Source organism: Styela clava, chromosome 10 (assembly GCF_964204865.1).
Source record: "Styela clava chromosome 10, kaStyClav1.hap1.2, whole genome shotgun sequence".
Taxonomy (NCBI): domain Eukaryota; kingdom Metazoa; phylum Chordata; class Ascidiacea; order Stolidobranchia; family Styelidae; genus Styela; species Styela clava.
In genome coordinates, this window is record NC_135259.1 from 10,336,711 (window position 1) to 10,351,076 (window position 14,366).

The 14,366-nt window shown below is 34.8% G+C and overlaps 1 protein-coding gene across 1 annotated transcript; it reads left to right on the forward strand.

Annotated features, from left to right (window-relative positions):
* Positions 1–1,002: 1,002 nt before the first annotated feature.
* Positions 1,003–13,677, forward strand: LOC120337899 (mRNA-capping enzyme-like). The gene is made up of 15 exons (XM_078116889.1): positions 1,003–1,245; positions 1,357–1,503; positions 1,961–2,125; positions 2,992–3,155; positions 3,830–3,888; positions 3,964–4,079; positions 4,629–4,797; positions 5,518–5,658; positions 6,574–6,752; positions 7,935–8,004; positions 8,666–8,833; positions 9,488–9,611; positions 10,033–10,125; positions 10,542–10,580; positions 11,042–13,677. Exons 1-15 carry the CDS (start codon positions 1,124–1,126, stop codon positions 11,146–11,148), a joined length of 1,863 nt encoding a protein of 620 aa, XP_077973015.1. The 5' UTR covers positions 1,003–1,123; the 3' UTR covers positions 11,149–13,677.
* The last annotated feature ends 689 nt before the right edge of the window (positions 13,678–14,366 follow it).

A 14,366-nucleotide genomic window follows, 5' to 3' on the forward strand; every position in this document is an offset into this window, starting at 1 on the left:
ACACGGTAAGATGATGTATTCACTCGGAATCGTGAGATTTTTTTACACCTGTTTTAATAATTGCATTTCGAATCAAGAGTCTGAAAAAGTGCAATAGACATAGTACTTTGTGGAAAATTGGTGTTCTCTTTGCGGCCCCCAAAATTCGTTTTGCGGCCCCTAGTTTGAGAAGCCCTGGTCTAGCCCACCTCTTCATGCACCCAATTCTGGCAACTTTGGTTGGGCAACTTGGCATTTGACTCCAACTATAATCAGCTTGGCAATATGTTTTCAATAGAATCTTCCTTTTATTGTTTATTCACGATTAGAATATCGATCAATTTGGCAGTGGCAACCATTACAAAATTATCAATATGGTGTGGCAAATAATTTTTTTCTTTTTCTAGTATTTTTTATTTTTTTGTTTGTTTACTGTATAGTATAACCTAAATTTATCGCTTTTCATTCTTACTTAAATAACTTCTCAGTGGTTGTGTGTGTGTGTGTGTGGTGGCTGGTGGGTGCATGTCAGCGTGTGTGAAATAACTTAATAATTTTAGGTGAGTGGCAAAACCTTCTTATATTCTGTACGTTATAAACCTTATCTAAGGTTTCGTTTGCTCCCCTGAATTCATAATCAGTTTTTATTTATTTTTTTTATCTGTCTGTATTGTTATGCTGATTATGGAGTCGAAATAAACTCATTATTATAATTAAGTGACCGAAAGTAACTGCATAGTGCCGTACAAGGTAACAGACAGGTCATCCAAGATTGGGGGTTTTAATAATAACCATATCGACTCGAATATTAAATACTTGCATTTTGGAGTTCTTGACCCTGGCTGCTCCTATGAAGGTATGATCAATATGTGTATTGCATTAATTTGGACTTTGCAGGTCACCAAAAAAACGCAATGGTTAGCTTTGCAGGCCAGAGGTTTGCCATCCACAGATGACAGATCCATGGTATATAAGCAAGCTAGTTTAGTGCAGTTAGTGTATGATTTCAACACCTGTTTCATCTATTTTTGTTACCTACAGACCAAAATAGGCAAATAAAACATATCCAGTAACTACTTCTGTACTTGGAGGAGCGATTTTTTGTGTGCATACGTGTATTACTATACCTACTTTTGTATAAACTATGAGTGTTCCACCACGATGGCTGCATTGTCCCAGGAAAGGCAACTTGGTGGCTGGGAAATTTTTACCTTTCAAAACACCATTATCATCAAGATATGATAGGGATGTTCCCGAAGAATGCAGGTGAGAATGCTGATTTTTATCGATATTGTTTCAAACAAATTTTGAGGATGAGAGGACTCTGATATAATAATTTTTTCACTTTTATCTATTTTGTGCATCATATATCTTTAGGTTTCATCCCACGATGCTGCTTGCCTACTTGACAAGTTTGAAAGTTCAAATGTCAACTGTGATCGATCTTACAAATACGACAAGGTTTTACAATAAAGAAGAAATCACAAAAATGAATATTGTGCATCAGAAAGTAGCCTGTAGAGGGTAATTAGCGAATAATAATGAATTGCTGGAAGTAGATATTACAATTATATCACTATTTCTGATGTCGTTTATTTATAAAAGTTGTTTTATCGATTATTTTGCAGATATTATACCAAGCATGTACGAGTTCTCCAACTCTCAATATATCTATATTCAATTTATTTATATTTTTCTTCATAAAAAAATAGCAATAAATCCAATGTTCGTTTCATAGAATAAAACCATTTAACACATGATTTAATTATATTATAAAATATATTGACAAATTGATATAATTTTAAATATATTTAAAACTGATGGTTCAGGAATATGCAATTTTTGGATACAGAATTTCTGATCATCTTTGAAATTTACTCTTTTCTTGTCTCATTTTTTTTATTTATTACCATTCCATTGCAGATTTTTGAGTTATATTTACTAATCACTGTATAAATAAAGAAAAATTTTTCATTTTCAGCCATGGAGAATGTCCGGATGAAGAAACAACAAAATTGTTTGTAAATTTATGTGACAGTTTAATAAGAAAACATCCATTGTCAGTCATTGGTGTTCACTGTACACACGGATATAACAGAACTGGTTTTCTTATTTCTGCTTATTTGATTGAAAAAATGGATTGGAGGTAGGAATTTTTCGGGTTACTTTCACACCTTTACATGTAAAAGGTTTTGGTACAAGTTGACACTGGAATGTAAGAAGATGCTATTTTTAAAAGACCAGTATCTTTGCGATTTATCAATTTACAAGGTCCTGCTCCTCGGTTGGGTGAACTCAATCTTCAACCTGGAACCTTAACCCCTCAAAGTAGTTAATTTCTGTGGGATTATACTTTTTTTATATAACAGTTATTTTGAATAATTTATAAGTAACCATTAACAATGATATCAATCTAAGTACAGAGGAAATGCAACTTTACTAAAGTTATCAGTTATCACACTTTGGTAAGGTTTCGATTTTTAGATTTGTTATGTCAATATATACTTATTGTACTTTGTTAGGCCCAATGAATGTTCCCCAGGCATCGATTTCCTTGTTTATGGTCGTACCAAGCACCAATCAGCGATGACTCATCAACTGCAATTTGTGCAGCCACTCAGACAGACCCTTCTTTCGCTCTGACAGATTTTCAAGCATGTTGTAAACTTTGCCTCGTTTTCATGGTTTTGCATGTTATTTGTCAGTTTCCTCTCCAGAACATTCCCAAAATGAGCGTCAAAAATTTTGCAATGGTGGAAAATTTCAGGGTTCATGGATGACAGAAACGTCTATAGTTTATATGAGTCAATATTTCAAATACCATTTTTGTAGATATGGTACTCTAGGTATTCCTTAATAAAGTGATTAGTATTGCATATTTGCATTGGTAGTTTATTTGACCCTTGTTATATGTATGATGTCTAAATTGGGAATAAGTTAGTTCTTAATAAACGTGTTAATTTTTTTTTGTTTCAAATCACTATTTCTAATCAATTATTCATTTATTTTCAGTGTTGAAGCAGCTTTTTCTACATTTGCTCAAGCACGACCTCCAGGAATAATCAAAGGTCATTACATTGAGGAATTATTCAGGCGGTATGGTGATGCGGCAGATGCCCCTGGCCCACCCCCACTTCCACCGTGGCATACTGAGTGTGATGATGGTGAAGCAAACGGTAAGAAAAATAATTAACTTACGACATTGAGGAATTATTCAGGCGGTATGGTGATGCGGCAGATGCCCCTGGCCCACCCCCACTTCCACCGTGGCATACTGAGTGTGATGATGGTGAAGCGAATGGTAAGAAAAATAATTAACTTACTTAGGACTCTGAGCTGTAACTTGTATCTATATTTCCAAGTTTTACTTCAACGTGTTCCAATCAAAACACTTACAAATCTCGTGGCCTCAGTTTTGAATGGCATTCTGCTCTTGAGTGGATATCTGTATTTAATTCAAAGTTGGAAAATAAGAAGAATTAGATTTATTTTCAGCCTCAAAGTTAAATGTATATTAACTTTTTGATTGAGCCCATCAGAGTGGGTATATTTTGCTGGGATTAGCTTAAATTGTTATGATTTTTTAAAAGAAATCATATTCGTAATATTTAGAGGTTAGTGCCAGCCTTCGTTTCTAATGGCAACTTTGAAGAAATTTCCATATTCTTTTAGTATCGATGTGTAATAATTATATAAAAAGGTGTACAAAATCTCTATATGCATTGTGCAAAATTCTTAAGATAATGAATCCAAGGCACAGCATTTTTGAATTGGTGCCTTGTTATAATGCTACATTTTGTGCAATGGATTTTTACTAGTACATGCACTATAATTTTCTTCTCCATTCCAGTTGATGACGATGGGCAAGAGGTTAATGGTTCAGTCTCAAGTGCGACAACTAGTGTCAGAGTAAGTTGTTCATTTGTTGTCATTTTCTTTCTTTTTTAGTAAGTCCTAAGCCAACTTTTTTCTTATATTATTCAGGTGAAATTAAAGCCATTTATAGAAGGTGTAACGGTGCCTCAAGTCAAACAAATCGCAGTTCAACCTACTTTAAAACAAGTACAGAAACGAGTTCAACAAATATGTAAATGGAAAAGGTATGTTTTTAGATATATTTGTTTTATTGGTCTTACAATCATTACATTAGTATGGGGGAGAGTAGTTTAGTCTCTGGTATACATCATTCTAAAATATCTTTTGTCATTATCTGTTTGGGAAGTTTATTCATTACAATGGGAAAGAAGTTTACATTGAAGAATATTCAAAGGATGAATATTTTATTGTATAGCTGTTTTGTTCTAGTTTTATTGATTGTGCCTCAAATCAAAAGTCTAAAACATACGATAAATATAGCACTTTGTGTGAAATTATTGTACTCTAGTGTAGTTTCGTACCTCAAAGTACTTCTAGTGGGCGTAGCATATCAATTTTAGCACATGTCAATCCTGACCCAGCGTCATCCAAAAATTATGTCACTACGCTTGGTAGATTGTAGGCTTTATATTAGATTGGGAATACATCAAAGTACCAGCTCTTATAGTTACATCAGTTGCAGATTGTGGTCAATCTATATAAAAAGCTTCTGATTGTTTCTAGTTTGATATTTTTTTTCTATTGCATTTTTGATTTCTGTCAATATATTTTAGGAGAGGATTTCCTGGTGCCCAACCAGTGTCAATGACTTTAGAAAATATCAAATTTTTGACTCAAAAATCTTATCAAGTCAGTTGGAAAGCTGATGGAGTTCGATACATGATGCTGATTAATGGAAAGAATCAAGTTTATATGGTGGACAGAGATAATGCGGTTTTTCAGGTACAAATTCAAAAAATTTTGTTTCACTAATGTCTACAACCAAATTTTTGACTCTTAGTTGTTCCACTGTGCATAGTTTCTCAATGAAAAAAGTAAAAAACAGTGTTCTTCAAACTTTTTTCATCGTGACTCACTACCCACTTGGCCAAATTTTGTCACAACCCCCAGAAACTGAAATTAAGTGAAATTTAATAATACAGTTTGAAGAGCCCTGCTGTAAAACATCCTGCATTACAAGTGAAGCACTTTCTAATTTTAAATGTTGCTATTGGAAGCAATGACTTCCGGAAAAATCCTTGTTCTGAATTGGATAAGTGTGGCATATTTGTGGGCCAGATGGCCCTTGTCCTTGCGTGTCTGTGTCATCAATGATGGAAATTTTTTTTTGAAAACGCTTTAAACACTCTGCTGCTTATACAGAAGCAGCAACTATTTTTTTAAAAAGAATTATATCTCTACAGTTTGGATTTGCATGTACGATTTGTTACACCTTGAGTAATCTGGCTACGTTGGGTTTGAGTCCAAGATCTTCATCGAAGACATTAAAATAGTTTAAATTTTCAACCACTAGAAAAGGTATTCATTCGGTTATCAAACCTTTGTATATTTCGAGTGGATACACCTTTCAATAATAAAATATTAATTACAAATTATAACCATAACATTTGACCAAACTCTCCATTCCCATTTCAAATTTTTCTGTATTGGTCGCTATTTCAGATTTCGGATATGGAATTTGTTCATCGTAAAAATCTCGAACATCATCTCTCTGATACTTTATTAGATGGTGAAATGATTTTAGATGTTGTGGAAGGAATCTCTGTACCAAGATATCTTATTTATGACATTGTTATGTTTGCTGTAAGTAAAGTAACTTGGTTCTTAAAAAACGTATTTTGTTGAACCGGGGTTTTAATTTAGAATTTGATATTTTTGTGGTAATTTAATGTTAGCATTATAATATTTAAGTTTTAAGAATATGAAGTTAGAACATTTATCTGAATTTTTTATATTATGCTTTTTGCTTCGAAGGAGGCTCTGTACCAAGCAGCCGCTGATATCTAGCGAGACGTAAGTACCGGTAGTTGACGTTTTCATTTGGGAGGACTGGAATCTTTTCAGCTGGGTATTGCCTAACCAATATATTGCAAGTTGGGTGGGGGTTGGTGGTATGGGATTTAACAATGTAGTTAGGTCTAATGCAGTGTTTCCCGACCTTTCATGACTCGTGGGCCGTGGCCCTCTTCAGGAGGAATTTAACATGAGTGGCCCCCCTTGTTCATTATTTCAAAAATACGAACAATGCAAGTTATGCAAGCACTGTGCACATTCTAGGATTAGACCTTATCGATTTACTTTTGGTGAAGCCAAAAGCAATGTAGCTGCCATCTCATTTTCATTTTTTTGGGAAAATTAGAAAGTGAGTGGAGTGCAGAGGTATTTATAGTGTTAAATTTTGCGCCCAGTATCGTGCCCCCCCCCCCCAACTGCACTGTGCCCCCCTTAGAGATCCACGGGTCCCCAGTTGGGAACCGGATCCATAATGCAATGCCATTGTGCCATTACAGTCAAAATACCCAACTTGAATTTGAAAAAAGCCTGCAAACGGTAAAGTTTTTGGTCAAAATGTTGATATAGGCTATAGCTTTTATTTAAAAGTTGTAATGGGGGATTTTTTTTTCAATATTAATAATTCATCATATTGTTATGAGCCTTCTTTACACATTGATATATTCTAGTATTAGCATAACAAATATGATTTTTCTTTTTCTTCAGGGACAGCCGGTTGGTGATTGTGATTTTATTACAAGATTATCATGTATTAAAAAAGAAATCATTGGGCCTCGACATGAAAAAATAAGGAGAGGAATGCTGGATAAATCAAAAGAAGCTTTCAGTGTTCGAATAAAAGATTTCTGGGATATAACACAATCAAGAGAACTATTAGATGGCCAGTATGTACCTTTTTTACTATATTTTCACCAGACATTCTAATTCCCAATGGATAGGATTTTTTCATGTGCCGGGATAGAGAAAGTTGATACGCACGGGGGGCCGTGTGGTTGGTGGGGGCCATGATGCTAGGTGACGAATTGATTTTACGTTTCCCCTACAAGTGAACTCCCCATTCTTCCTAATTTCATTGCTTGATAAGGTTATTTCACTGGGTGTTCTGTTCGCTTATTGTTGGGCATGAATTGTTTGCACATAATTGGAATTTATCAATCATAATAACACTCTAAATACCACTGGAATGATTAACAGGGTGTCATATGAGTGCTAGAAGCCTCCGGACGGGGCCCAGGAGACATAAAAGGTTGGGAACCACTGTGATAAGATATCTTAATTATGTGGTGAACCAGGGATGACCACAATTGAAGAATCTAATATATATAATACTTTCCGAAAAAATATTTCCGAATATGGAATATCACAACATTCTGAGTCAGATCATGTTCAGTTAGGAACACTCATTTGATGGATTTTATATTTTCACAATTTCTAAAAATTATATGGAAGGCCAATCTGGCCATACTGTGAGATTTCAATCGCTCAAAATGATGAATCTAAATTCGAGAATTTATAATATCGAATAGAAATAATTCTGAATCAATTTGAAAATTTGAATAATTTCGGACATCGCTGCAATGACCACTGCTTGCTGCCACACTGCTGTCAGAAGCAGCAGCTTTAAATTTATCAAGATTTCAAGTAATTTATGGCAAGAAAATAATTGACTTTGTGAGTTAAAATCATGATGATTATAGATGAAGAGTGTGATTATTAATTATCAAATATATGTACACAAATTTGTAAACAAATATTATGGCAATTGTGATGTCACCAAACTTCCATAGAAAGTTTGAAATCATTGTACTGGATTTTTATATGAAGGTTTTGCTTGTGCATCATAAAAAAACAGTGAAATATTGGGCCATGGAAAAAAAATGAAGAAGCCTTCTATTATTCTATCAATAAAAATTTGAATTTGGTTGGTCTATTAGTAGGTGCAGAAAAGCTATTTTCTTACAACAATTGCAATTGGGCAAGGTGAAATTCTGTATACGATAAACACAATACTGATAATGCAACAAATTCACTGATGCACAAACTCATGTATATATTTTCAATTTCAGGTTTTCGAAACAAATAAGTCATGAAGTTGACGGATTAATTTTTCAACCTGCGTCAGCTCATCCAATAGATGTAGGTATAAACATATTTCAATATCTCTTTTTATTGATCGTTCAAATTGGTTCAAAAATTGATATATTTGTTCTAATTGTCATTTGGTGCATTTTTTATTACTTGAAATTTGATACATAATCGCAATATTTTTACAAACATGATCTAAACTTGGTGAATGAAAATGAAAATATAGTTTCATTTACTTTTATTTAATGAAAAATACTTCATTTTCATCTTCGTATTAAAAATACTTCAGAAAAAAATGAAAAATAGTAATTATTTGCAGATAAAAAATTGTTAACATGCATAAAAGCTTTCTAAAGCTCAATCCTCAGTGTTATTGAAATGGAAATCTTTCATTCGATATTCCAGCGATAGTCTGAACTCTGAACTAACATTAGATATCCCATTATCTAAAAGTGGTTTCGAATGATCGAAAAATAATATTGTTATACATTTCCACAAGTAAGGATTAGCAGCTTTCTCAAGCAATTTTGCTCAACACTGAGTCTTAAACTCGTATTAAAAGTTACTTATAGATGAAAATGCAACAGATAGTGTTTGGCATGAGACTTCAAGTAATTGGAGTCAACGTGTAACCCTTGAAAACATTGTTCATTGGCAAATGGAAACTTCCACAGAGTGATAGTTGATAACATATTTTTTCGTTTGTTTTCAGGGATACACGTGTGGTAGAAATGATGATATATTGAAATGGAAGCCATCGTCACAAAATAGTGTCGATTTTCGATTAAAAATTCAGCAGGTATCAGGAGTGGGAATGTTGAAAGAAACATTAGGATTGTTATATGTTGGAGGACATGAACCACCATTTTCTAGTATGAAGGTACAATATAATTGTTATTAATTAATAAGCTGTCTGCTGCAATCAAATATAGCAACGATTGATGTATTTTTTATGTGCGCTTATTCATGCTTTTCGCTTAGACAAGGCATGTACACGCACCCAGTAATATCTATTATTTTGTGATAAAATTTCTGGTTCATCATTTTCTAACCAATTTGATAAATCCTGGAAGAGAACATATGGTTTCAAAACCTGACATGGGTAACCTGTGATACCAATAGAGTTCTATTTAATGACCAACCACTGAACAATGTATTAAAATCGGTTAATGGGGTAATAAAATTCATTCCATGTTTTTCTAACTGTGCAGCGTCTGTGGTATGTGTTCTCTATAAACGAAGTGATTTGATGGCTTCATTTTCACAAAATATGTAATTTATTTTATGAGATCTCTCCCTGAGAAAGAAAGCCGACAATGCAGCCTATCATATACCCAATAATGGCCTGTCGTTCGGTTATTAGTCTGGTTTTCTGCTTGAATAAAGTAAATTATTCATGTAAATGGAACCTGTCTGTATGTTGCAAAATAATTGTAGGTATCAAGCCATTCTAAATTGTCATTCACCGTAATGCATTTGTTGATTTTGTATGTTTATTATATTTTATTTCTTCATCTATTATCATATTATGCAGGTTACAAAAACTTTACGTCTATATGATAACAAAATAATCGAATGCACTTTTGAAAATAATACATGGAAGTTTATGAGGGAAAGAACGGATAAAAGTTTTCCAAATTCTTATGACACAGCAATAGGTATGGATTTTTGTCTTTTTTTTGAACAATTCATTACTCTAAGTGCTTTCCACAGAGAGATATGAGCTTTCATGCATTAAATTAAATGGAACTTAAATGGAGCATCATGATCTAGTGCGGAAAAGGCGACAAATCAAGGATGCTCTGTAAACTAGGCTACGAGGTAACGCAAGATCTTGCCAATAGGAACAAACATATTCATTCACTTGAAAGTTAAATTCAATCAGGTTTAGTGGGACATATGACATTTTTTTTGTTTTTCCAAGAATATTAGCTCAAACTAAATTTGACCTTGAAAGTGTGTATTATACATTGCAAAATGTGGTAATTTTTCTTACTTTCTGTGGAAATGATTAAAGAAAGTTCACTAGTAATTCAATGGAATTTGTGATGAAATTTACATTTTCTTTCATCTTTTCAGCTGTCTGTGGAAGTATAAAACACCCTGTGACAAAACGAATATTATTTGATGTAATTGATCACAGAAGATATGGCCTACCAAAGCATGGTACTGGTATGTGCTTCTTATATTGTTGTTATATACTTGCATCTTATGAATTGCCTTGTCGTAATGGTATTTTAATTATGGTGGTTAATTTAGAATAAATTACCATTCCATAAAACTAAATCTAATCCATAATACCAAATCTTAGTATTTTTTTGGTTTACTGTTAACAATGATCTGATGGGCAAAAAATGGCATCTGAAGTGAAATATTAACTTATACTGGTCTTACAAGTTCTTTCTGATATTTTTCTGTCGAAAAAAGATTTCGCTCGACTTCAATACTCGATACAAATCTTCATGGCCTAGTATATTACTTGTTTAGAATTCTTGTATTGCTAGTCGGTTTAAACTTTAGTAGGTAAATTCTGTTTCAAATAAAAATATTGTGAGCATTCAATTTCATTTCATCTTTTATTTTTACAGGTCATCCACCTTCACAAATATCTGGACAGAAAAGACCATGTTAGTATTTGAATATAATATCATTATTTTAAATCAGTCGTACTTTTGTTACTGCATACCTTCCGTCTTGTTTGAAAAAAATTACCAACTGGGAAAACATTTGAATCCTCCGCTGAATTTCTTTACCTGGCGCATCGTGCTGAGCGTTAGGAATACTTTCGCCACCGCACCTCTGATTACCCTGCGTGTGTTTGCAGGTTCATATCCCATGTGGGGTTAATTATGTGAGATTTGACTCCTCGTCGACGTAGGGTGGTTCACATAACCGCTGGTCAGTTACAGCTTCCTTCACCATCATGCATCTGAAAACAAATAACTGGCTAACTAATCCCATACCCGACATGGAGTGGTAACTAGACGAGAGAAAATACACACCATATGAATAAACTTGTAAATTCTATCCTATAGTTATGGACTCAGATTTCAAGTTTTCAAGCAATAAGTTTCAAATCTTTATTCAGCAAACAATAGCTCTCAACAACCTCCTAGCAAACAAATGAGAAGTGAAGAAAGACAACACAATGACTTAATGCCACCTCCTGTTATGACACCACCAAAGAAAAGATGACACTTAGCAGTCTACAAATAAATACATTTAATGGTTTTTACTGAACTGTGCTTCTTTATAACAAGGTGTTACCAAACCAAGACTTGCGGAATTGAAGTTAGGTCAATGTTATTCGGGACATGTGACTTGGCGAGGTAATATAGCCATGTCTGGTTACCGGTACCAGCGCAGATCGAATGTGAAGTAGTATACGATTGAGTGTATCTCCGATGCATGCATGTCTTTACAGGTTCGAATGATTGTGATCAAGAGGATTGCTGGACTTCTCACCGCCCCAGGGTATGTTCACGAACCGCTGGTCGGTTCAGGATTTCTCCTGTCAAGTCCATGAATCCGAAACGAATATCTGGCTAATTAATCCTATACTCGATATGGACTGTGGTCGCCTTATGATTAAGCCGTCTTATCGTTTTTTTCTCCTCCGGACGAAAATGATATCTCATTTTGTGTAATTTTCGGTCAGTCAATAGTGCGGTGCTAAGCACGTTAAACGTAGTAAATTTTTTCAAGAAATACCGCTGGAGTTCCAATGATTTGGTTCAATTCCTGAACTTTTTTCTTCAAATCGCTTGGCAAGTTTATTTTTTTTATGTAATTTTGTTGTATTATTTTCATGTTTTTTTTAGAAAATAACCAAAATATTTGCAGAACACTGGTCTGGTAAAGTTTTTTCGTAGAATGTTTAAAAAATTCTACCTATATTTTTGCCATTCGCTCGTTTGTTCTGGAGAGAGAGAGAGTTTAATATTTGACGGTTGACGTCATAAGTACCATCTTACACCCACGAAAGGTTCAAAGTTTCCGTAGGAATATCTGTTATTTTGCTAGTTTCTCTTGCTCAAACGTCCCGGCATATACTCCATCCTATTATATGGAATTCGATTGTCATTTTTTATTTCTCCGGCAGGTCGAGACGGCGTCTCCACAGCCTTTTTATATCAATACCCAGGACTGGGCATACAGTACGGTATAGCTAATACTGGCAGTACCATATGTTCTATGAATATTTCATAAATCATGGATCACAGAAAATATAATTCTAGTTATTAGCGGTATGAGCTTAGGCCTATCCATACATTCCTTATATTATCTGACTCGCTCACCCGGGCATATCGCTATAGCGGAGTTCGGCACGGTTTTTGGACCAGGGGCCAAGAAAGAACGCTAAGAGTGTTATGGGTCCTTAACCAAACTTTATAGGCTATAAATTCAAACTCGAGGCTGCACGTGCAAAGAAAAGTGTGTGGAGATGTAGTGTATGCAGAATTGGTTAAGGACAGAAAATTATGACAGCATCAGGCGGGCCCGCTGCGATTTACAGAATTAAATGAGATTTATTGCTCGATGTCACAGGGTGTGAATTGGGGACATTCAGTTCGACCACCCTAATCGAACGACAGAGTTATTTGCACTGCATTGATACATGAAAACACAAAATCCTTTGTAATATTTCGTATTCAGTAAATATTCGAAGCACAATATACAATATTAAACTGTACCTGAAATACCGATGCAAACAAAAACGAGATGTTTGTTTTTTAATAAATGAAAATGTATTCCCTTGTTTAAAGTAAGTATCTAACTGTGAATAAAGCGTTGCATTTTATGGGACCACCGTTATCACAACTTGGAACTATCCATCCAATTCTAGAGACGTCTTAGAGAAATCCAAATAAATCAGCGGATTATCAGATTTAAGGATAAAATTATCTTCCATTGTTTATTTCTGAAGATTTATGCTTTAACAATAAACTGGAAATTTGACAGCATTTCGACGTTTTCCTTCGGTATTTTATGTTTACCTTACATACTTTGCATAGCTTTACATAACGGATAAATTACAGAGTAATTGATTTATTGTCACGCTTTTTTTTATCCGATCTTATCATGTCTCGGTGATTGTGTGTGTATGTGCCTTAAATAGTTTTAATTCTCTTAGGTGAGCGAACACGTACAACTTCTTCGTAATACCTTCCCATCTAAAATTTGTACGCTTCAAACCTTACTTGAGGTTTTGTTTGCTCTCCCGATTCTATAATCTGTTTCGTTTATTTTGTTTTATCAATTATTTTATCATCTGTTATGCTGATTATGGAGTCGATAAAACTTATACTTATGGGATTCGAACCTGCGAGCCCACGCAGAGTAACCGAAGGTGCGGTGGCGAGGGTATTCCATATTAAATAAAATTGGATGGTCTCTTCTAATTTCCAAGGCAGGTCGAGACGGCGTCTCCACAGCCTTTATATCAATATTCAGGGTTGAGAATACATTATAACTAGGCTTACTATACGTCCCGTATTTATCCGGCGCAGTCCTAATTTTACCAGTTGTCCCGATCGGTAGATGTAAATGTCCCGGTTATGCAGTATGACAGTTATAAATAATTTTGTTCATTTGATATTATTACAAAATTGTTCTTTTTTCAACGAAGGCAGCCGATTTACCACTGATTTGCAACTTGCTTAACTAGTTCAGATAGACTATAGAGAGAGAAATTGGATATTTGAGACCTACAGCTAATGTTGATTCCCCGCATTTTGCCTACACTTGTATGGAAAAAGTTTGAACCACAGAATTACTAAGCCTCGATATCAAACCGAGGTTGACTTGTCCAATCAGCCACTGTCCCGTTTTTTTTCTTCAGATATATGTATAAATAATACTTGTAGTTTGTTTCCTTATGGATATTTCATAAATCTTGGATCAAGGGAATTTCAGGAATCATAAATTTAGTTACTAGCGGTATAGGTTAAGGCACAACAGCATACACTTCATAGGATTTTACATATTTATCCAGAAGGAGAGGAAAGTCGGTAAAAAGGCTCATCATGAAGCAAACCACGGCCTCTCGTCCGGTTACCAGTCCATGTCGGGTATGGGATTAGTTAGCCAGTTACCTGTTTTCGGACTTGATGGCGGAGGGAGCCGTCACCGACCAGCGGTTTCGTGAACCCCCTTACGGCGGCGAGGAGTCCAACAATCCTCTCGCGCATAACTATCCCCGCATGGGATTCCAACCTGCGAACCCATGCAGGACAACCAATGATGCGGTGGCGAGCGTATTCCTAACGCTCAGCACGAAACGCGACATCGCCAAACTTTTCTGATGAATATTTTTTTTCAATCAACAGGATCTTCACATTTGTTAGGGGTATGAAGCCTTTTCATATTTTCAAGTTAGGTCAGGTTGTTATCGGTCTTGAACTGTTCCAGAA